This window comes from Tenebrio molitor, chromosome 1 (assembly GCF_963966145.1).
Source record: "Tenebrio molitor chromosome 1, icTenMoli1.1, whole genome shotgun sequence".
Classification (NCBI taxonomy): Eukaryota; Metazoa; Arthropoda; class Insecta; order Coleoptera; family Tenebrionidae; genus Tenebrio; species Tenebrio molitor.
The window spans coordinates 18,108,753-18,131,378 of record NC_091046.1 but is presented as its reverse complement, the minus strand read 5'-3'; the positions used below and the strand labels follow the sequence as shown (position 1 = coordinate 18,131,378).

The following is a 22,626-nucleotide window of genomic DNA, read 5'->3' as shown; positions in this document are numbered from 1 at the left end:
ATTTTGTATTAATTGGTAATTCAAGGTAACGGATGCAACTACATCTGGTTAAAAAGTAGAGTTTGAACGTTAATATTGGAAGTTTTTTGGTGTAAATGACAATATGTAATATACTGAGATATTGATAAAAAATTTCTTAGAGATTTATTAAACCACTAGTGCTTTAATAGATAGCCATAAACGACTCCACCTTGAATACAATAATAGACCTATTAGAGACGTAAATTCGAAAAAACTCGTTTCACTCGCGTTTTAAACTGGCCCACTTATGCCAAAAAAGCCCAATTTACACACGAATGAGTTGAATACAACGTTTTTTTGTTCGACGAGCCCCTTAAAGGCTCCAAATCACTTAAAATCTTTAAAATTAGCTTGACGTTCCGTTTTGACAAGCTGTGACATTTATCAAAATCCGTTCACACAGAAGAAAATTCTCAGATTCTCTCAGTGTCGAACAAAAAAAAGTTTTAAATTCAGAATACAGTAAAATTAATATCTCAGTTTATTATCCTCGTTGTTTTGTTTTCCAACAAGTAGGTACCTAGAGGTATTTTCATATTTGGTGGCGGAAACAAAAGACTGAGAAATGTCACAAAATTATATTGTCCGTGTCAAATTTCTTATAAACGCCGTAAAAAGGAATGTCTAGGTAAATGTAAATTTTCGCAAAATAGATTGAAAAAATAAATTCTAAGGAAACCAATTTTTGTCAGTGCTTCAAAAGGAGAAGTTATTCTCATATAATCAAACGTATTACAAATTATGTCTCTAGTTCTACGATTAATAACTTTCCTATTACCAATTTGCTGCATTTCTGTCGAAATCACGAACGTCTTTGAGAAATTTGACACTGACAATACAAATTTGTGACATTTCTCAGTCTTTTGTTTCCGCCATCAAATATGAAAATATCTCTACCACCCGTGTTGTTTATTTCCTAGGTAGGTAAGTAGGTATGCCCATGTTATGAATTTTTGCCGCTTCCATGTGAATTGTCAATTTTGTCGCTGTCAGGCTATCAGTATCATTTTTTAGGTGATTTTTTTTTAAATTAACGATTGAATCCAAAAATATTGAGTTGTTTTGCACCCAATTTAACTCCTGCGTTTGTGCGAAGAGGGGTGACCAAAATTTGGCGATAGTGCGCATTTGTTTCATACGCATCTACGTTTTTGCATCTGCAGCCACGTTTAAGACGGTTTTTTTTCTTTTTTCTTGCAAAGCAGACGTCTTTCAAGGACGAGTTTCATCTTACAGAATTTTTCATTGACGATCAATTTTTTGATATACAGGGTGACTGACGAAAAACCTTTGACACTGTATCTTATTTATTCTTTATCCGATTTGAATAAATGACACATCAAATGAAATAGTTCGAAAAACACTTCATTATTTTTTGACAGACGATAGCCAACTTTTTTTTTTTTAAATTACACTATATTTTTTTATTCGTTCTTATAAAGAATCTTTTTCTGACTATATCATTCATTACTTTATATTAATAACATAATTACATAAACATTTTTGTTTTATAATACAAAAATTTCCGATAATATTGCGGAATCTGGAAAAGTGCCCCGAATGCTTGCAGCGTTTCCACGTTGAATGGCAAGGGAAATCCTCTCGAAAAGGAATTTCTTTGATTTTGAATCGCCTGATTCCGCGATAAGTCGGTTTCCGATGACATTAATGAAAACGATGGCTTCTTTGCACCAAGGGCCTAAGGTTTCAAATGCTAAACCTTTAAACACGTAGTTTGACGAAATGAGTGAACTATATTTGCTATGTTTGCGTTTGCAAGCCATTTCAGCGGCAAAACCTGAGACTTCAGATGATTTCAATACGTAACTGTCTGCAAGTGTATCTACAACAGTAACGTCCCAAACCAAAGGTTGACCTTTAATCCACGGTACTAAAGTCATCCCATCTGGGCGTTTTCCGTCATCCCGAGACAGTCCGTTTGGTTCTAAAGTTGAATTCACATGAATTGAAGTTAAAGACCGGTTGATAATGGAATTAATTTCAGTGTGTCTTGAAAATCTACCACTGCTTTTGAAACAACTTAGACCGTGGGTGCCAATTTCGTCAACTTTCGCATTGCATTTGCAAATATGAGGTGTACAAAGATTACAACCCAATCTTAAACCAATACAAACTTGGAAGGAAGTGTTATCTAAAAGAGTACCAATATTAGGAGAAGGTATTGCATGTAACCAAGATCCTGATTCTCTGCATTGCAAAGCCTTAAAACGAGCCAAGTCTCTAGGTGAATTAAAGATTAAGTCATTGGCAATTATTCCTTTGATATTAATATTATCCCAATTCTTCTGAAATTGTGGGATTGTTGGTATTTCGTTCTCATTTGCTACACCCCAGACTGCTAAAGCTTCATCATAATGGTGAATATTAAGCTCATTATCCTTTGAGTTTAGTAATAAAGAAACAAGCTTTTTAACCCCATTAATTGAAGATAGGAAAGCAGGGAGGCAAATATCGGAAATGCGACGAATTCCCAGACCACCAAATCTAATCGGTAAAGTGGACTGACGCCATTGTAAATCAGTTAAACGTAAATTAAGTATTCTCTCTAAACAAGACTTTAAAGAAGAATCAATTGAATTAACATAATTAGAAAATTTCCAAAATGGAGTTGTTCTTAATAAAAAATTAAATTTTGGTATAAAAAGACAGTTTTTGATTAAAGTATAAGCCACGTGTCTGTTAAGGAGTTCAGCTTTGTTTAAAAGATTTTCAACAGTAATTATAGTTTTTTCGACGGTGTTTTTGAAACCTTGGTCAAAGATTGGAGAGCCTAAAAGAGATAAACTTTCTCGGTCACAGATTTTAATGCCTGGTGCTAAATTTTGAAATTCCTTTATCACTTTTAAATCTGTGTCTCCAGAACAGCAAAAGATCTCGCATTTGTTAAAGTTTAATTCAAGGCCAATTTCCTGAGATAAATTGATAACTTTCTTAAAGTCTGATAAAACTACTTCCGGGTAATCAGCTAAGGTTCCATCATCTAAATACCATATATTCATTTGAGAATCCAAAGATAAAATAATTGGTTGAATGGCAAGACTAAAAATCATGGGACCGCAGGGATCTCCTTGCTGGGCTCCAACAGAAGAAGAAATTAAATGATTACCGAAAAATAAAGTTGAAGGATTTCTATAGCATTGATAAAGATAAGGGTACAGAAGTGGGGTATGACATTGGACTTCTTTCAGAATACAATCCCGTTCGACTGAGTTAAAGGCATTTTTGAAATCTAATTTAAGAAGAACTTTGCCACGGTTTTGATCGTTATTAACAAAGGTTGGTGTGGTATGAATTGCTGCTTCACATCCTAGTTTAGTTGCAACTCCGAGTTGGTGTGGAGATAAATACGAATTTACAATATTTCGACTTTGAAAACAGGCTAGCTTTGAGGTCAATCTTCGCAAACAGTTTCCGATAGCGATCGGTCTAAGTCCTCCATCTTTCTTGTTAAGGGCACATAAAGACGCACCATACAATAAATGGCAGATTTCTGAAGGAAGTTGCCCAGATAATAAAAAATTGCACAGTTTGGTTAAAGCTCTTAGTGCCCTCTGACCTGCTTCACCCGCTGACAAAGATATGATATCTTTCAAGTATTGTGGTCTCATGCCATCTAAACCTGGTGAAGAACCGGCAGGAAATGAATTGATAGCTTCTCGAACGTTTTGCTCATTGACTATTAAACTAATGTCTCCTAGTTTGGAAGGGTCTGGGAAAAAAAGTTCGCGAGATGGTGAAGGATGTTTTTTTTTAAGTTCTTCGGCAACATCTTCGTTGAATGAAGCTAATGAGTCATCCGAGGACAATAATTTAACAGCTCCTCTGATATCAAAATCGGCTACTTTTGCTTCTACTTTCTTAGCTAATGATAAATTTGTACGTTTCTTAGAACCAGTTCGTATTTGAGGTACTTCAAAATTAGAAAGATTTTCTTTTATATGCTTATTCAACGACTTATCAGATTTCTCTGCTACATTGAAAGCTCTATACGAAAAAAGCAAAAGATTCTCAAAGGATGATAATGATTTGGTCGAAAGACAATTATTAATAATGGAACTTAATTTATCCGCAGCTAAATGTCTACAAGCTTTCGGCAATCTTCTAATAGTTGGTAACTGAAGTTTCAAATTAATTAGTAATTTTGTTATTGATTCGGTTGAAGAAGTAGAAGAAGTTGATAGATTATTATCGACATGATACTTATCTACGTGAATTTTCAATCTGTTGTTATCCTTAAATGATTTTCCAGGACATAGAGTACAACGTAATCGTTGAGATCCATCAGGTTGACTATCTTCTGATCCGGATTGTTTCTCATAATCCACGGAAGTAGGTGGAGTTTGATTGATTGTTTCATTTTTCCTTCTTGTTTTATCACTTTTTGAGGAAAATGATTCACACAAAACAGATTGGCCCATTATTCGATGGATTCTTGTTCTATGAATTTTAAGACCCTTTTCATTTTTAAAGTTCCTGTTGCACTCTTCACATTGAAAAACTAATTTATCTTCAGAAATTGTATTGTGACATTTCTTGACATTTCCGAATTTTTGGTCAAGATTTATATTAATATATACGAACCTTTGTATATTCGAATATACCAACCTTTGTATTTTCGCTCGCCGCCTTAACTTACAAATTTTTTTGCGCTAGCCGTCACATTAACGTCACATTAAATCGCTCTGCTACTGAATGCGCCCAGTCGGTTTCGGGAACCTGTTTATTTATTTATTTATTTATTTATTTATTTATTTATTTATTTAATTCATGATATAGTCTACCCGTATACAACTCGAGGATGGAAAATTCTCGATTACTCGACGTGTTGCCGGAAACACCACTCGATCTACGATCTCGTGATGTTTCCGGGCAACACGTCTCGTATAATCGAGAATTTTCAATCCTCTAGTTGTATAATATATGAATATTCGTACATTAAAAGAAAAAACAAAAAATGTATTTAATTGAAAAAAATTGAAATTCAAAAATCAAGTAATCAAATTTGTAAACAATACAAAATCTATTCTAGTTGCTCAAAATTTCCTCAATGCAGTTGCAGACACTGTCGATCCCTTCTAGAAATGCCCACCTTTGCATTCAGTAAAAAATTTCGGGGTTTTTCCTGACGTACTCGCACTTTTTCTTAACTATTTTTGAGTACCTGGTGGGGTCAAATAAACATTGTCTCGAAAGTTTCGAATGAATATAAAGAAATCCAATGGATTTAAATCTGGGGATCTAGCGGGCCATCGAATAGCTCCATGAGCACCCGATGAGCACCCATTCATCGTTCACCAAAATGATTTAAATGATTAATAGTAATTTACGTTATAAGTCCGGTAGGTTACTGTTACAAGTATTACCGGATGTATATCGTAATGTATTTTATTTCATACTGGAAGTCTCTTGTGCATCATTATTTTATTTCAAAAATTAAAAATTGGGATGGAGCCGAGTTGAAGACCCGGCCTGGTAACTTACCCGACATCAATTTAAACCAATCTGAATTGACCCGAGATACCTACCTTGTCCGTGTTAAGCCACATAAGTCGTCTTCTAATTCTCGCAAATAGTAAATATCATTTCCAACATAAAAACACATGCCCTTTCAACTGGTAATGTCAAATTTCCATGTCACCTCATTATTTTTTCGAGCAACCCCCACCCTCTTCCACCCCTCGTAGTCGGATTGACACCAAACTCTATTCGGTGGTCACTATTACAGAGTTATTTCCAATCGTAAGATCCGAGATTTTTTTGTTAAAAGTTTCAGCAGTTATCGCCGTCCATCTATGAAGACGTAAATTACTTCGTAAGTCCGCCATATTGGAAAAATCCGCAAATGGTAAACATCGTTTCCGACATAAAAACACATGCCCTTTCAAACGGTAAAGTCAAATTTCCATGTTCCCTTATAATTTTTTCGACCTACCCCCACCCTCTTCCACCCTCCGTGGTCCGATTGACACCAAAAGCTTTTCAACTCGAGAGACCACGGGTAAGTTTGTGTTGGTCAAATTTGAAAGCAATCGGTCAAAGCGTTTTTGAGTAATCGTGGGAGAACGAAAAGTGGGACAGACAGACGCACGGACAGACATCATTCTAAAAACTTCATAAACGTGTTCAGAGGACCTCAAAACGTAAAGATCTGATGAAATTAGCAATTCGAAATTTTGGACCGATCACAATAACTCAATAACTTACCTACCTTTGGTCGGGTAAGTTAAAAAATCACATTTGTTGTGACTATATCATTCATTACTTTATAAACCAATAAGAATCTTTTATTTTCTTTAGTTACCATGTATTACAGCGGTTATTGTAGTAACCAGGGCGATTTCGAATATACGAACTTTTGTATATTCGAATATACCAACCTTTGTATTTTCGCTCGCCGCCTTAACTTACAAATTTTTTTGCCCTAACCGTCACATTAACGTCACATTAAATCGCTCTGCTACTGAATGTCTACCCGTATACAACTCACAACATTATAAAAAAAAAATTTGTTACACAGTCTAGGACTGGTTTTACAAATCTATGAGGGGCATGATGACCAACTCAATAGACCGGGACCAATGGCTTAACGTGACTTCCGAATCACGAGACAGAATATAGCCTTTTTTTTTAATTTCGCCCTGGGTCGGAATCGAACCCGCGACCCTCGCGTCCCTGAGCCGAAACGGACTCCCTTAGACTATATTCTGTTTTGACAAATGAATATTCAGCACTTACTTAGTCATTTCGAGCATTTAGAACAAACTTCTCTCTTATTTACACTTACTCAATAACTTCTTGACTTTTGTTTAATGAATGGGTATAGTTCTTTACATTTTTATATTCAGAAGACAAATCTCTACAATAGTGAATAAAAAAAAAGGTACAGTGCTATTTGAAAAAAAGAAACTGATGTTCATCTGTCAAAAACTGACCCCAAAGAATTTTTTTTATTTAGTTGGTATTGAAGTGTTTTCAAAATTATTTCATTTGATGTGTCATTTATTCAAATCGGATAAAAAATAAGCAAGATACAGTATTAAAGGTTTTTCGTCAGTCATCCTGTATGTAAATCTTAAGTGATTCAACATTTTAAAATGGCATGTAAAAATTACGTTTTTAAGACTTGGGTTATTGCATTAATGGGATTTTACTCTTCACCGTCTAAAATATCTGCATTTTAAATTTCATAAAAATCCGTTGACAAATAACCGAGATATTAGGTTCGAAAGTCTTGGCTGGGACACCTGTATAGGTAAACCACGGTGGAGAAGTCCCTTACAGCCTTCGCGCCTTACATCCCTCGGCACGTCTCGGGATCTAATCTTGGCGCTCTGGCTATAATCATGAACTTCTCCACCTTGGTGTATAATATAGGTACTATTATTTTCAAACGTCATAAAAGTGACAAATTGTGTCACTCAAATGACAAGGTAAAAGTGTCATTTTATGTGATTAAACACATAAAATAGCAAAATTGACTATTTTATGTGCCAAATCACATAAACTACAAAAATCAAAGAGTTCAGCGAAATCATTTATAAAATTGGTTACACAGTCTAGGACTGGTTTTTACAAATCTATGAGGGGCATGATGACCAACTTAATAGACCGGGACCAATGGCTTAACGTGACTTCCGAATCACGAGACAGAATATAGCCTTTTTTTTTAATTTCTCCCTGGGTCGGAATTGAACCCGGAACCCTCGCGTCCCTGAGCCGAAACGAACTCCCTTAGGCTATATTCTGCCAAATTGTATTAGGTATTACGATTTATCATGAATAATTGCACAATACTTATTAGAGGTAAAGTCAAAACGAAACATGAGATCACGTGGTTTGCGCAGAAGACGAATGTGGGATTTGTAGATCAGTTGCGTATGACAGTGGCGGAGTCAAAACATTTTTCTTTTGTTTACGCTATACAGAGTGTTAGGGGAATGTTCTGAAGATGAAGATAGTTTTCATTATTCTATTAGAGGTTCTGCAACAAAAGTAGATGATCTCGGTGTAGAATTTCTTCATCAGATGAAGAAAATTGACGCCACTGGAAAGATGAGTTATTTACGTTAACTTCGGTTTCGCTCGGCTCATCTGGAGACCTTTTATTAGGTCTACAGAAAAGCGCGGTCGTAACCACTTTTTTGAACAGTGCTCCCTCCATATCCCTCAATTTCAATTAGTAATAATAAAATTACCTCAAGTTAAAAAATGTAATTTTAACACAACATGTTTCCTTTATCGAAAATTATGCGCGATTATTATTAGATTGTTAAACATTAAAAAATAGGGGTCTACACAAACAATTAAGTAAACCACTTGTCTGATTCAACGAAAAGATTAGATTTTGTCGTTAAAATTTTAATGTAAAATTTGAAGGTATTCGAGCAGTTAGGTACCTTTTGAAACAATTGATGATTAATTGCCCAGCAATATTTTGTACACCCTTTAAAATCTGTCAAAATTGGGCGCGCTTTATTAGAAACGTCAAATTGTGAAAATTTCAATATTGTTGAAAAAGGAAAAAAATGCCTATGGAGAGTGTCGTAAGAACTTCAATTACACAGTTCGTTTTCTCGTGGAACACAATCATTGCCATCTCGAACTCCAGGCCAGACAGCGTGTGACGTCACGAGGAAGGCCAAACGTCAAAATTTGACATTTGTTTACATTTTCAAAAAGTATCAAATATGGTGTTTTAATCATTCTGGAAAATTGTGAGATAAGCAAAAGCTTGATTGCAAGTGTATATAATGGTTTCAGTTGATACCAGGGTATTTACTGTTCATCGAACGTCGCAAGAGACGTTGAAACCTGGGAAGCATTTTTATACCCTATCAACATTTTCGTGATCACATGTCGTTGTAAGGGCAATTTAGTTGAAACTATATTTGCTACATACAGGGTGTTTCTGAAATTGGTGCATTAATTTTAACTGGTAATAGAACTCGTCAAAAGGAACAACTTTTCTATCTACCATTTTGCCGAAAAACGATGTTTAATTCCAAAAAAAAATTGGAGAGATTTTTCACTAAAATAGCCCTACGCCACTAAATACTGCAATGGGTAATTGAGATCAGCGCTAATATGAAAAAAACATCCATTTTCATCCAGAAAACGTGTTTTAACGCCGAAATCGAAATTCAAATAAATCTACCAGCATAGCAAAAAATCCACTTTGTAAGAATCTGGTTGTTTCACGTTTTTAGGTAGCTTAGTTTTGGAGATATGAACGGTTTTAGGAAAATCTTTCCTAATTTTTTAAGCCATTACGCAACGTTTTTCGCCAAAATGGGAGAGAGAAAAGTTGTTCCTTTTGATGCGTTCTATTACCAGTTAAAATTAATGCACCTATTTCAGAAACACCCTGTATATAATTAAGATGTAAGAAGCATTTGTTGTGATTTGGTGTTATTTAAATGATTCACAAAGTAAAAATTACGCAAAAACAATAAATACACAAACTTAACCTCACTTGTAAATTGTAAATGACAATTTTCGCGTTATTAATGGCATTTTACTCCACGAGGCAGTAATTGTAAAGCCTAAACACATCGTTTTACTAAAAAAAAAGAGTGCTAACCAAAAATTTTACTGTTTTTATTAAATTCTGGAGGTTTAATGCGTTTTCGATGAAGCCTTGGTAATTGTTCACTTTAACTACTTCTGGAATTTTCGCGTTTTTTCTGACTAGACAGCCTCAGGGGTCAGGGCGTCCTCCTAGATCGTTTCCCACGATTAAAACCTTGTGCACATGCCTTTCTTTTTCTCTCTTGTTGTATTTCAAGGTCGCGCCAATGTCTAAAACGTCCTACACACGTTACGATCTGTCGTACTACAGATCGTACGACACATCTGTCAGATTATCGTTCCAACAGTCGTCCGGCTGTTTTGCCTCCACACGTGCCGGTGAAATCGTTCAGATTTTAGTTTGCCATCCAGCATTTTACGAAGAACATGACACCTCCGAAGAAGACTGTTGTCTCACTTGTGGCATTATTAATACTAGGCAATAAGGAAAAACAGGAAAACGTGAAGAAGAAAAAACGGTGCAAAATAGTATATTAAAATACATATAAGTTGCAGAAGGCATCTATTCAAGCACGAATTTGAAATTGAGTGCTTGAAGGATCTTTCAAGGACGAGTTTCTCCTTACAGCATTTTCAATTGACGATCAATTTTTTGATATAAATCTTAAGTGATTCAACGTTTTAAAAAGGCTTGTAAAAATTACGTTTTTACGACTTGGGTTATTGCATTAATGGGATTTTACTCTTCACCGTCTAAAATATCTGCATTTTAAATTTCACAAAAATCCGTTGGAAAATAACCGAGATATTAGGCTCGAAAATCTTGGCTGGGACACTATGTATAAATCCCAATTTATTTATTTTTTTAATAAATTGAGCTTATGAGTGGGCCAGTTTAAAGGCCCACAAGTTCACACAGGAGAAAATTCTCAAATTCTGACAGTGTCAAAAAAAAAAGTTATTTAAACTTACGGGCGCCAAAAAAATTTTGTATGCAACTCAGTAAAGTATCTTTTTTTTACTCAGCGGATTTGCACAGTCGCTTCGCTCGAATGGCAATTTCCTTCTCGTAAAAAAACTATTACTTTACTCACTTGTTACATAAATAATTATTTGAGTACTTCTGGTTGAATTTCGCGTAATTTGTGTAACAGTAATTCCTAGCTCGCGGGTCTTTTGTGTTTGTTTGCATAATCTTTGGATTTGACTTATCACAAAGACAGCTGCTCGCGATAGATTTCGATAAATTCTTCTAAAAACCTCTTACAATCCATTACAGACGAGTTTTACCGATTAATTCACTGACTTTTTTGTATTACCGTCTTGAATATCGTACAACGCGTTTGAAGCCCGCCTACACACGTTCCAACTTGTCAGTCGTCCAACCTGTAGTACGACAGATTTTATTGCAAGCCAAACTACCATCCAATCCAACCCCGTCGTTCTACAGGTCGTAGACAGGCCTACACACGATCTAACCATCGTTCCAACCGTAGCTTCAAACATTGTTGAACGATCTGTAGTACGACAGATCGTATCGTGTGTAGGCCGTTTGAGTATAACTAAAGTACTAAAGGGTAAAGAAAATTCATTTGCACAAGGTTTGAGTGGTGGAAAACGATGCAGGAGGACGCCCTGAGGCTGTCTAGCCAGAAAAAACGGGAAAATTCCAGAAGTAGTTAAAGTAAACAATGACCGAAGCCTTTACTGTGACGTCACGATCAAAAACAATTGCTGCCTTAAGGCTTTGTGTTCTACGTAGATGGCAATGACACTATCCAAATGTAGGCTTTACAAAATGTAAGGTTAAGAGAGTCGTCAATTTATTTGAAGACACAGGAAGCGTACGTGAACTAAATTACCTTGCTAAAATATCCCGATTTTGTGTTTTAGTCCTTTATGGAACAATTAAAGCATCCAGCATAATAAATTACGTCCAAATGTTGTTTTTAACTTTGTAAGTGTTTGTGAGGTTAGAGAGATAAACGTCAAATATGTCACTTGGATTTGTGCGAAAAGGGGTGACCAAAATTCGGCGATGGCGCGCGTTTGTTTCATACGCGTCTACGTTTTTGCATCTGCAGCCACGTTTAACACAGTTTGTTGCTTTTTTCTTGCAAACCAGACGACTTTCAAGGACGAGTTTTTCCCTACAGGATTTTTTATTGACGATCAATTTTTTATGTAAATCTTAATCGATTCAACATTGTAAAAAGGCTTGTAAAAATTACGTTTCTAAGACTTGAGTGATTATTGCATTAATGGGATTTTATTCTTCACCGTCTAAAATATCTGCATTTTTAAATTAAATTTCACAAAAATCCGCTGGAAAATAACTGAGTTATTACTCTCGTGTGAAAAATAAATTACTCCCTAGGATTTAGGGATATTCGTTACTAGGTTGCCATAAATTTGGTTAGGTTGGAGGCTATGTGGGTTCTGGTGACAAACAAAAGAAGTGATAGATGATTTTTCGTTTCACAATCAATTTTGGTTACTGGCGGCATATTTATTTGGATTTAATCTCTCAATTCAAAGTACCTAACAAACCTTAAGCACGATTTATAGTTATACATACAGCATAACATAGTCAAAAATCATAAACATAACATAACTTTTAAAATTCAATTTATACTTCATGACAAAACGTGATTATGATTGTTGACTTTTTAAGTATCAAACAATTGTCAAATATGTTTTGTGAAGACGAGGTTTTAGAAGCTGCTGCTTGTGCTGTGGTCTGACACGAGATAGGTCGTAATAAAGAAAAAAGGAAGAAACCACGAAAAATACGAGTTACAAAAACACTGATAAATCAGCTCCTCCAAATCACCGTCCTCAAAGTCTTTGGAAGATTTATCATACAGTGCTTTGAACCTTTCAACACACTACGATTGGAATTTCTTTCATATTTTCCACCTTTTCAATAATGTTTTTAAATTGAAGTTATTGAGAGCGTACCTGCACGTAACCGTTTCTATGGAAAATATAAAAAATTCCGTAACTTTCATGGTACAGTGGCGAGCACGGAATTTCGCACACATTGGACATTTCACTATCATAATGTTATTAAAATGAGATACTGGCGGCAGTTTCGTTACAGTTTAGGTGAAACATCAGTCATGATCACATAAATCATGATTGATTATAATGACCATAAAGCTTAGACTAGATAGTTTTTTTTAATGACATACAAATTGGTATGCGAAATTCCGTGCTCCCCACTGTACATAACATAATAATTGAAATTGGCCAATTCATATGTAAATGGATACTGACTTATGTTACGTTAACGGATCTATAAATGAATACATTTGATTCAATAGGATTCAATTTTGATATGTTATGCCATACGTACATGTTACGGAACTATAAATCGGCCTTTAGGCATTCAAAATAACTTTTGAAAATTCTAGTTACACACAACATGAAAAATGTTATTTCCCTAAAAGTTCGAATTCTAGGGAGTAATTTATTTTTGACACGAGAGTAGCCTCGAAAGTCTTAGCTGAGACACCCTGTATAGCAAATGGTCTGCAAACATTTCGTATAAATAGACTAAATTTCATCTTTAAGAAGTTTTCAATCCTATATTGGAATGATACTTAATTGATTTTTGCACTGCTTGTGTTAATTTTTGTTGATTGTATGCAAGACATTGCAGAACCATCTCGTTTACCACAATACTTTAGAGCGAATTAATCAATGACTGTAACTCCTTATGTTGATATGTGCAATATGGATTTTATACAATTTCATTCTTTTTAAAGATGTAAGCAAGTTGCTGCTTGAAAAATATGCTATTTCCCGCAAAGAATAAGTATTGCTATCCAAAGAAGAAATGCTGCTAGTGTTTTGGGAACTGTGGCCAAAAGCTCAGGACTTGAAGAAGTTTTTTATTTGTTTAAAATATAGGTAGTTTACATATCATATAAATATTATACATTATTATCAATAAACACAACACTACAATTTCATTCTCGAAAGGATATCACAGAAAAAAAAATTAAGTTAAAGTTCAAATTTTACACGTATAAACATACAGGTTTCCCAAAATTGGCGTACAAACTACTTACTACCTTATCGAGAATGTTTAAATGTACAGTTAATTTCAAAATTATCGAGTAGGTACACCTCAAAAATCAAGAAGTCGATTTATTACAGTTTTTTCCACATGTGAAGATGCCTTTTTGAAATGTGGACGTCATATTTCTATATAGGTTACGTAAGTTTGACAACATAAATGTCGCTGATATTTTAGAGCACCATAATGTTGTTTGTTTTAGCCTCTCTACACGGTGCTCTTCGCGATGTTATAATATTGGGCTACCCTCCGGATAGACCACCCTTTTTCTAATTTGGAAAGAATGACCACTTTTGCGTATTCGGTTAGATTAGGTATTTTGTTTGTCAAAATTGACATTGATCTTTGACAAAAAATGTAAGTGCACGTTACACTGTAGAAAATTAGGTGTACTCTATAATTTTGAAATTAACTGTACATGAAAAAAATATGGAAAAAATGTTTCCGACAAAAAAATCAATTATTTTTATTATTATTATTATTAACGGTAATACAATGTAAACAAAGATATATTCGTACATCATTACCTTGCAATGTTACCGTAATGGACTTAAAATAATTTTTTCGATTTCCAAAACTTCTAAATTCTCTATTATGCAGAGTTAGATATTGGTAATGAGTGATTTTGTACTTTGTGATAATATGTAGGTACGATTAGAGGTAGCTGTCATGACAATTTCATACATATATTTCAAAATAATTGACCTGTGAAGTGCCACTTTCAAAGACCGCCTAATCAGCAAATAAATCCTATAGAATTTTTTTAACATTTTTCTGACGTTTACGGTAATCTCTTCTACACCGTAATGCACCGTTAGTACTCCTTTTTTGGGACACCCTGTATGTTATGCGATAATTGTTGTGGGGAGTGTATATGTTTTGTAGTGTTTTTTAACCATTGTATTGCTTTTCTTGTTTATTAAAATCGGACAATAGATAATGGAGCTACGGCTTGCGGCGTTTTTTAGGAAACAGCCTGTATGAAATACATCTACGAGTATCTACCTACTCGTAGATAGGTAGTAGTTTAATGTAAATGTATAAGAATTTCCATTTTTTAAATTGTTTAAAGTTATTGTTTTGTTTTCTGTTGTCTTAATTGCCAACATTATATAATATAGGATAGGTAAAAATATTACTGTATATAAGTAGGTACATAAACTTTTGAATCATATATTAATTAAATAGTGCTTAAGTTGTTAACAAGACTAATAATAATTTATCGGGAACAGTAATTTAGCGAATCAGCTTTTATTTTGTTTTTTTATAAATAATTAAGTTAATTTGAGAGAAAGTATCACATAACTACCCATGATGTGGGCAATTTAAGTCTTTAAACTGTACAAAAATAAGTTATTCTTAAAAGCTAGTATAAATATCATATAGGTACATAATTCAACAATCATTTTTGATATCTTTGCGTAACTTGGCGAATCCAGTCTAAATAGTGAGCAACTTTAACGTAAACTCCTGGAATGCCAACTTGTCCACATCCAATACCCCAACTGACAACTCCCACGACTTGCCATGTACCACCTCTTTCGCACACCATCGGACCGCCTCCATCACCTTTGCAAGCATCTTTGCCCTCTTCACCCCCAGCACAGATAAAACCGGGGTGTAGTTTAAAATCGTAACCTAATCTGGTCTGTTGTAATTGTCTTTGACACAAACCATGATTGACAATTGGCACGTCGACTTCTTTCAAGATATTCTGGTATTTACCAAAATCACCAAAAGCATCTTTACCCCATCCGGTTGTCCAACATCTGGTTCCTGAGTAATCGTCGTGAAGGCTGGGGAGACAAGCAGGGCTAATGTGAGGTTGTTTCGTCCAGTCTACTGGTTTATCCATTCGTAGGATTGCCAAATCATTATAGAGGGTACCAGCATAAAACTCTGGATGAACATTAACAGATGTGATGTCCCGTTCTATGTATGGGAAAAATTCAACATCATGGTTGACGTCCCATTCTCCCAAACGAACTCTTAAATCGAACCCAGTGTACCTATAACATTTCAATGAGAATACTGAAACTACTTCTGTTAGCTAAAATCTTACGTTTTCACACAGTGAGCGGCCGTAATTATATGTAAAGAATCAATAAGGGTACCTCCACACACGTAAACACTTTCTTTGGGATCTTTCTTCAAAATAGCAACTTGCCATGGATATTCACCGAATTCGCTGTCTCCATCAACGTAGACAGGATTTTTAATGCGGCCGTTTATGCCTTGAGAGTGTCTGGTACCACACTGCCTACGTCCAGGAGTAGGTACTTGGGGACGAAGAGGCCTTCTACAACACACATGTCTGGGTCCACAGGTAGAAGGTCGTCCATAATGGGCTTGACGCTGTAAAATAATGTAATTTAGAGACATATTTTTTTAAATAATTGAACTTTGAGTTTAAACCTACTTTACCTTCGTTTGTTTAGGTTTAAATGTCTCAGTCATAGTCACGTCACGTCTTTTTCTACTAGTAGGAAATTTAATGGGATTGGAAGGGAATAAACTTTTTCCCCCTCTAGAGTTGAAGTTTTTAGTGGAGCTTTCTGAATTAAGTTGAGAATCAGAAAAGTCATCAAAATTATTTTCGTTTGCATATGAAGAGGCTCCGTAAATATTCTGACCGTCATCATACTGCTGTTGATATTGATTCAGGAGACTGTTACCATCGACCAGATATGTTTTATTGTCATGAGCCCTTCCGTGAAAATTGTTATAATAACTTCCAGGGCTGCCACCGTAATTGTGAGGATCGTCATAATAAGATATGGGAGAACTATGGTCGTGGTATGGATCTTTAGAATAGAGGTCAGGTCCATCATCATGATAAGAAGAAGGGGGAGGACCGCTGAATTCGATAGGTCCATGACCATGGTGATATTCAGGACTTTGATGAAAAACTGGAGAATCGTCATGAACGGGTGGACCATGATGATATTCTGGGTGGCTATGAGTAACGTGCGATGGATAGTAGTGAAGATTATGACGATTCGGTTTGTGATAATGGAAATGCTTATGTTTATTGAAAATTAGATTTTTCTTGTATGAAAATATATCTTCGAATTTATGAAGTAAATAGTTGTTGGGTGTTACGTGCAAATTAACGAATGGTTTTAAAATTTTCTCTCCATAATCATCTTTAGTGACTTGCAAAGAAATTAAAGGGTTTACTGAAACTAAGCCGAGATTGATACCCTGACCTCCAACGGATCCACCATAGGGGTTTATCAAGGGATTAGAACCGTGGGGATTTATAGGATATCCACCGCCTCCTTGATTTGGTAAACCAAAGGAAATTCCGAAAGTCGGTTTCACTTTCTTATTGTTGTTGTTGTTGTTGTTGTTGTTGATATATGATCCATATGATTGTCGCTGCAAAATTTTATTTCTCTTAAAAGATATCAGTTTAAGTTAAACGTGTAATGGTGTGAGACCGATTCAAATATTTACAAATCTTTCGTTTAGTAATTTAGTCCCAAGGCAGGCGGTGAATCAGTAGGGAAATCGTATGTGTAGTACTAGTCTCTATAAAACTTCTATTAGTTGATAAATAATAAAAGTATTAATTATTTAGTATGTAGCAGTTAGGTTTAATTTGGAGAAACAAGTAGAACAGACATGTAAACTTAGAGGAAGTCTTGCAGTTAGAATGTTGTTTATGTATTTTGATATTATTCTGCGTTAAGTAGTAAGTTTATCTGTTCCATTTTAATTAAGGTAGCCTAGTATTATTACATTTGACGCTTCTTTTGAGTTATTCTAAATATTGTTGACCTGACCTGACCTGACTTGACCTGACTTTACTCTTAAAATATACTTACAGGTTCAATTTTAGCTTTGTCCTGGGTTTTTTCTTCTGATGGTGCTTCACGCTTTGTAACGGTCCTATCTTTTTGATCATTCACTTTTTCTTCTGTCAGTGCTGTTTCATTCAGACCAGCTGCTTTCGGTACTCTTACAATAGTCATAGTGCCATTCCCGTCAGTAATGACTCTTTCGTCTTCTCCTAGTGCTTCAATATCACTCTTCAAATTTCTTGGGTCGAGAGGAAGATATAAGTCGTCCTTGCGTCCAATAATATCATGACTAGGACACTGGTCATATGGCACGCATACGCAATCATAATTTTCGTTTCTGGAAGATTCTAAACCTTGATATTTGTCAGCGTAGCCTGTTTGAAGATAATTCGAATTAACAGAATTGCTGCCCAAGTTTAGTTCCTTTTTATAAAGTCCGGAAGATCCATATGAACCAACTGAGGCACCGAAATTGCCGGAACCAAATGCTTCACTGACGGGCTTACTTTTATCAAAGTATCCTAAATTGTGTGATGAACCGCCATAACTAGCGATTGTTTGACCACCGTATGAACCGCCAAAACCTGATCCTCCAATTGTCAAACCACCGCTTCCAAAATTATGCGATACTCCTGGAGTAAAGCTTGACACTGGATTAAAACCGGATGAAGAAGAAACAGAGGCTGGTTTAAAGTATGAGGAACCGTGAGATTCAAGTAAGCCGCTTCCAAACGAACTCGATGAAACAGCAGCAGCACTAGCGACTGGTATTGGATTAACTACCACAGTCGGAGATTTGTTTCCAATTGCATCGGCATTATGATGAAAGTGATGGTGAACGTGTTGTTGAGGTTCATTTGTATTTCCACCAGCTTGAGCAGTACCTCCGTGAGCTGTTACAACTACTTCTACTTTTTTGTCTTTATGCAACTGGGAGACACCATGTTCAAACTGATATGGCGTGTCAGGTTCAATTGGTTGAATGTACGGTCCATGTGGTTTCGAAATAAATTCGGCTCCCTCATAAATTTCATGTTCATTGAGGAAAGGCTTGCTAGGTGGGCCGTAGAATGGTTTCGACGGTAACGGTGGTCCATATCCACGACGGGGAGGTTTATGAGGTGATCCAAACTTCGGAGGAGGTCCAAACTTCGTGGGAGGGCCTCCATGGCCTGGCGGGAAAGGTATAGGTTTTGGTGGACCGTACCCTCCTCGAGTTGGACCTTTCAAAGGAATTGTTGGAATTGGACGTCCAACTGGATTGATCGCCACAGGCTGCGCGTAAATCAATTCTTCTGGTGAAATGTACGGGCGCTTCCCTTGAATATTTTCTCCATCACACTGCAAATTTAGATTATAAAAGTATTTTGTTTATGCGCACGACTGAAACGGAACATACTTGCATAAGACCTAGAGAACATAGACGATCCTTAATAATATTTCTTGCTTCAACATCGTCTCCCTTTTGTAAAGCATCTTGCACATTAGGATCGCTGTAGACTTCGTCAAATCCTTGTACGTTTCTTCCCTGTCTGCTCGAAACAAGAATATGCTCTATGATTTTTTCGACTTCTGTTGAATTCGGTTGACTGTTTTGTTCAATGAATTCACTCGCGGCTACTTCTGGTTCTTCAGATTCTTCTTCTAAGAACTTAGGAGGTATAACTGATTTGTCTTTGTTATCTCCCCAAGACCACGTGTTCTCTTCACCAGCAACATGGCATAATAAGACCATTGCCAAATAGGCAATGATGGGTGTCAGTCGCATTTCTAGAAAATATTATTTAGTTTGTTATTATTAATTAAGGTCAAATAAAGTGAAATATAAATATTTAATGAGTTTCTTTTCGATGGAAACGTAAGTTTACCATTAAGAAAGTTAATTTTTCTACGATGCAAAAGTGAAATTCGCATATCAACGCCTCCTGTTTTACTGCTTTGGCAAAAGTGCAGTGGGTGGCGCCTCTTTTAGAATAAGTAGGTTATCGCTTTTACTTTCTTTGCTTTCGATCGTGTCTTGGGAAATTGATGATGTCATTTTAGATTGTTGACAATAAATAATAATTTGTTATACACCAACGGATATTTCAAATAACATAACATTAACTCTCTGCAATATACGATATATCGTTATTACTCGAAGTACCTACCTATTGTATTTGATGAACCAAAATTTTATACGTATCTGGTAAGGCTTATAGTTATTCTAAATTTATATTAATTTGTCACAATTTTAACTGCTCATTTAGTTGAACACTAAACTAACAACTATTCTGACAAAACATAAATATGTGATACCTAGTGACATAGTTTCTGATAGATAATAATCTACCGTTCTTGTTTAAGTTTTAAACAATAGCAATTGTACTAAAGAAACAAGAATAATTTCTCTGGAAACTGAGTGAAAGTAAGTGAGACAACGTGGTAACTAGATAGCTTACTTGCAGTCACGATTTTATAAGGTGCAATGTTAAATTCCACTTTCTCAAGATCTGACTGCGGTCATGGCCGCGAGTTCATTACCTCAACAAAAATGGACTAGTAAACTTAGTAATGAATTGTTCGATCTTAACAGATTTGAAGTATGAACAGAAACACACTATTTATTAGATATTGTAATGAAATCGGAATGTAATTTAGAAAAATATGAAAAAATTGTAAAGACTGAACGATTGGACGAACATTTTTAATATAAACAAAAATACATAGACGAACTTTATTAAGGTAATTTCGAAAATGAACTTTTTTACATTTATATAAATGTATACAGTGTGGAACAAAATGATCTTCATCTAGTTACCGTTGCATTACCCTTATAAAAATACCTTTCTACGAAAAAAAAAAATATATATATCAGATTTCCAAAAGTGATTTATTGCGAAGGGATGAGATCGGAAATACGCTTCAATAATGAAAGTGTTTTCTTGCATGGTATGCGTTTTAATCGTTTGTTAATTCAATTCAATAAATTGTAATAATTGTCAACTTGATTGATAACATTAATTGACAGAACTATATGGCTACTTCAAAAAGAGTAGAGCGGGGCAGGAAAAATTACATGTGAAAAAATTCCAAAGCTAACTAGATAATCTTTTTTTTTTCCACACTGTAGAATTTCTTTACTAGAAATATTAGATACGCATTTCGCCAGTTATTGACAGAAATTATGAAATCTAAAAAAATACTACCATTTTTGTAGAGTTTGATATATCTAGAATGTGTACAAAGGAGACAAGAAAAGTATTTATGTGAAGTCAAATGACATGAAACACCTAAGTAAATTACACTTTGTTGGTGTAAGATGATTGTCTCTATAAATTATATTGTTAATTGTTGATGGTATCGGGTGTTTTTTTAAATTTTCACCTAAAAGTAGGCGTTGAAGATTTGATTGTGAACGCACTATACGGATCACGGATCAGCTGTTTAAATCTTACATTTTTACACGAGTGGTGCGTTCACAGCCGACTCTTCAACGCCTACTTTGAGGTGAAATTAAAAAAAAACACCAGATGGTTTTTATACAGTTTTAAAAATAATTATTAATATTAGAAGTTTATTTTACAAAATGATTACTTATTATTATTTTGATCACCCCCCCACAGATAAAGCAATTAATGGGGTGGTTAAAAAAACCCTACCTTTGTAAAATTTAATATTATTTCTTGAAAGTCAATTTTTTAATTGGTCGGAAATTGCAATTGAACAAATTTTCTACAGTTTCTACAAAGGTTACCTATGTTTATTATCTAAATTAACGAAATACAAACAGTAAAGAAAACAAAGTTTAGTAATAAGATTACATATGTATATTACTAACCTGCTGGGTACAAATCACTCGCTTTTGATAAACACTAAACTTTAAAAGATTCTTTTCGCTGATGGACTCTTTTATACCGTCCCTCCTCAATGTGGGCAGACACTTTCTCTCTCAGAACTGTTCTTATTGCTACTGATGAATCCAAACACAGCATTCACCTTTTATATTCTTCAGTAAAAAGTTAATAGTACCTAAGTTTTAGTAGGGGGTGGTTGCAACAGCACTTTCAGGAATTGGGAGGTTAACACGGATCTTATGATGTGGGGAATTTTGATAATATAAGAAATATATTAGTAATGGTTATACTATACTTATTCACTTTTGATAATAGTATTGTGTTTATTTTAAATTATCAAATAAATGTTTCAAAATTGTTTGCAACTGTTAAAAATATAAAGTCGACTCAAGTTGCAAAAAACCACTTGTCATTTGCAACAGCATTTTTTCAATATTTTTGAACCAAATAAAGGCACAAAGGGACCTGAAAATCATAGTTTGGATTGAATATTTCCCATATAAGTACAGTTTTAAAGTAATTTCAAACGACTAATGCCATAAAATTGCTGTTGCAAATCCAAATTGTTTTTTTTGCAACTTGAGTCAACATTAGCTTGTAAAACATCACAAAGAATACCTAATTCACAGAAAGTTAGTATTCAATAACTTACATTCGTAAGCAAGGTTTTATTAAATTAAATACAAGAATTAAAAATTATTTTAAGTTTTATACAGGGCAAGTCACGTAAAGTTTATTTCTGACTTTATTTTGTACGCAACCAAAAATACTAATTACGCTGACAACTTGGTACCGTTTATAATGTGTTTTAATTTAGTAATCAACGTAGGTATGTAATTTGGCTAAAAATGTCAAAATGACAGTTGATGAATTTTATTTTTGAATTCATTATTCAGAACAGGAAAACGTCATTTTCACATTTTTAGTCAAATTACATACCTACGTTGATTACTAAATTAAATCACATTATAAACGGTATCAAGGAGTTAGCGTCATCAGTATTTTTGGTTGCGTACAAAATAAATTCAGAAATAAACCTCATGTGACTTGCCCTGTAGATACGTATATCTACGTACAACGTGTTTCACGTAAGAGTGGGAGCCTGACGAAGTTAAATGCAACACAAAATACATTTGACAATGGGAACTAGATTCATTAAAAATTGTAAATTGTAGTTTTGGACATCCCTATCTAAAGCTTGTTTGAGACGATGCTAAATTTTGTAGAAAATTTGTTAGAAAATGAGAGAGACCCTCGATCAGGACCAATGAACGATCAGGATCATAGTCTGTCTTTGTCAGATCCTGATCGTTCATTGGTCCTCTCTCAT

At 34.8% G+C, this 22,626-nt stretch overlaps 1 protein-coding gene across 3 annotated transcripts; it reads right to left on the bottom strand.

Annotated features, from left to right (window-relative positions):
• Positions 1–14,813: 14,813 nt before the first annotated feature.
• On the bottom strand, positions 14,814–21,438 carry LOC138133042 (uncharacterized). 3 transcript variants are annotated; one of them, XM_069050833.1, is made up of 6 exons: positions 21,281–21,438; positions 18,860–19,230; positions 17,485–18,801; positions 16,079–17,035; positions 15,717–16,009; positions 14,814–15,663 (listed from the first exon to the last, which is right to left on the bottom strand). In XM_069050833.1, exons 2-6 carry the CDS (start codon positions 19,226–19,228, stop codon positions 15,057–15,059), a joined length of 3,543 nt encoding a protein of 1,180 aa, XP_068906934.1. In that variant the 5' UTR covers positions 19,229–19,230; positions 21,281–21,438; the 3' UTR covers positions 14,814–15,056. The 3 variants fall into 3 exon arrangements, with proteins under 3 accessions (XP_068906934.1, XP_068906943.1, XP_068906950.1); XM_069050842.1 differs by lacking the exon at positions 21,281–21,438 and adding an exon at positions 19,611–20,029; XM_069050849.1 differs by lacking the exon at positions 16,079–17,035.
• Positions 21,439–22,626: the final 1,188 nt, after the last annotated feature.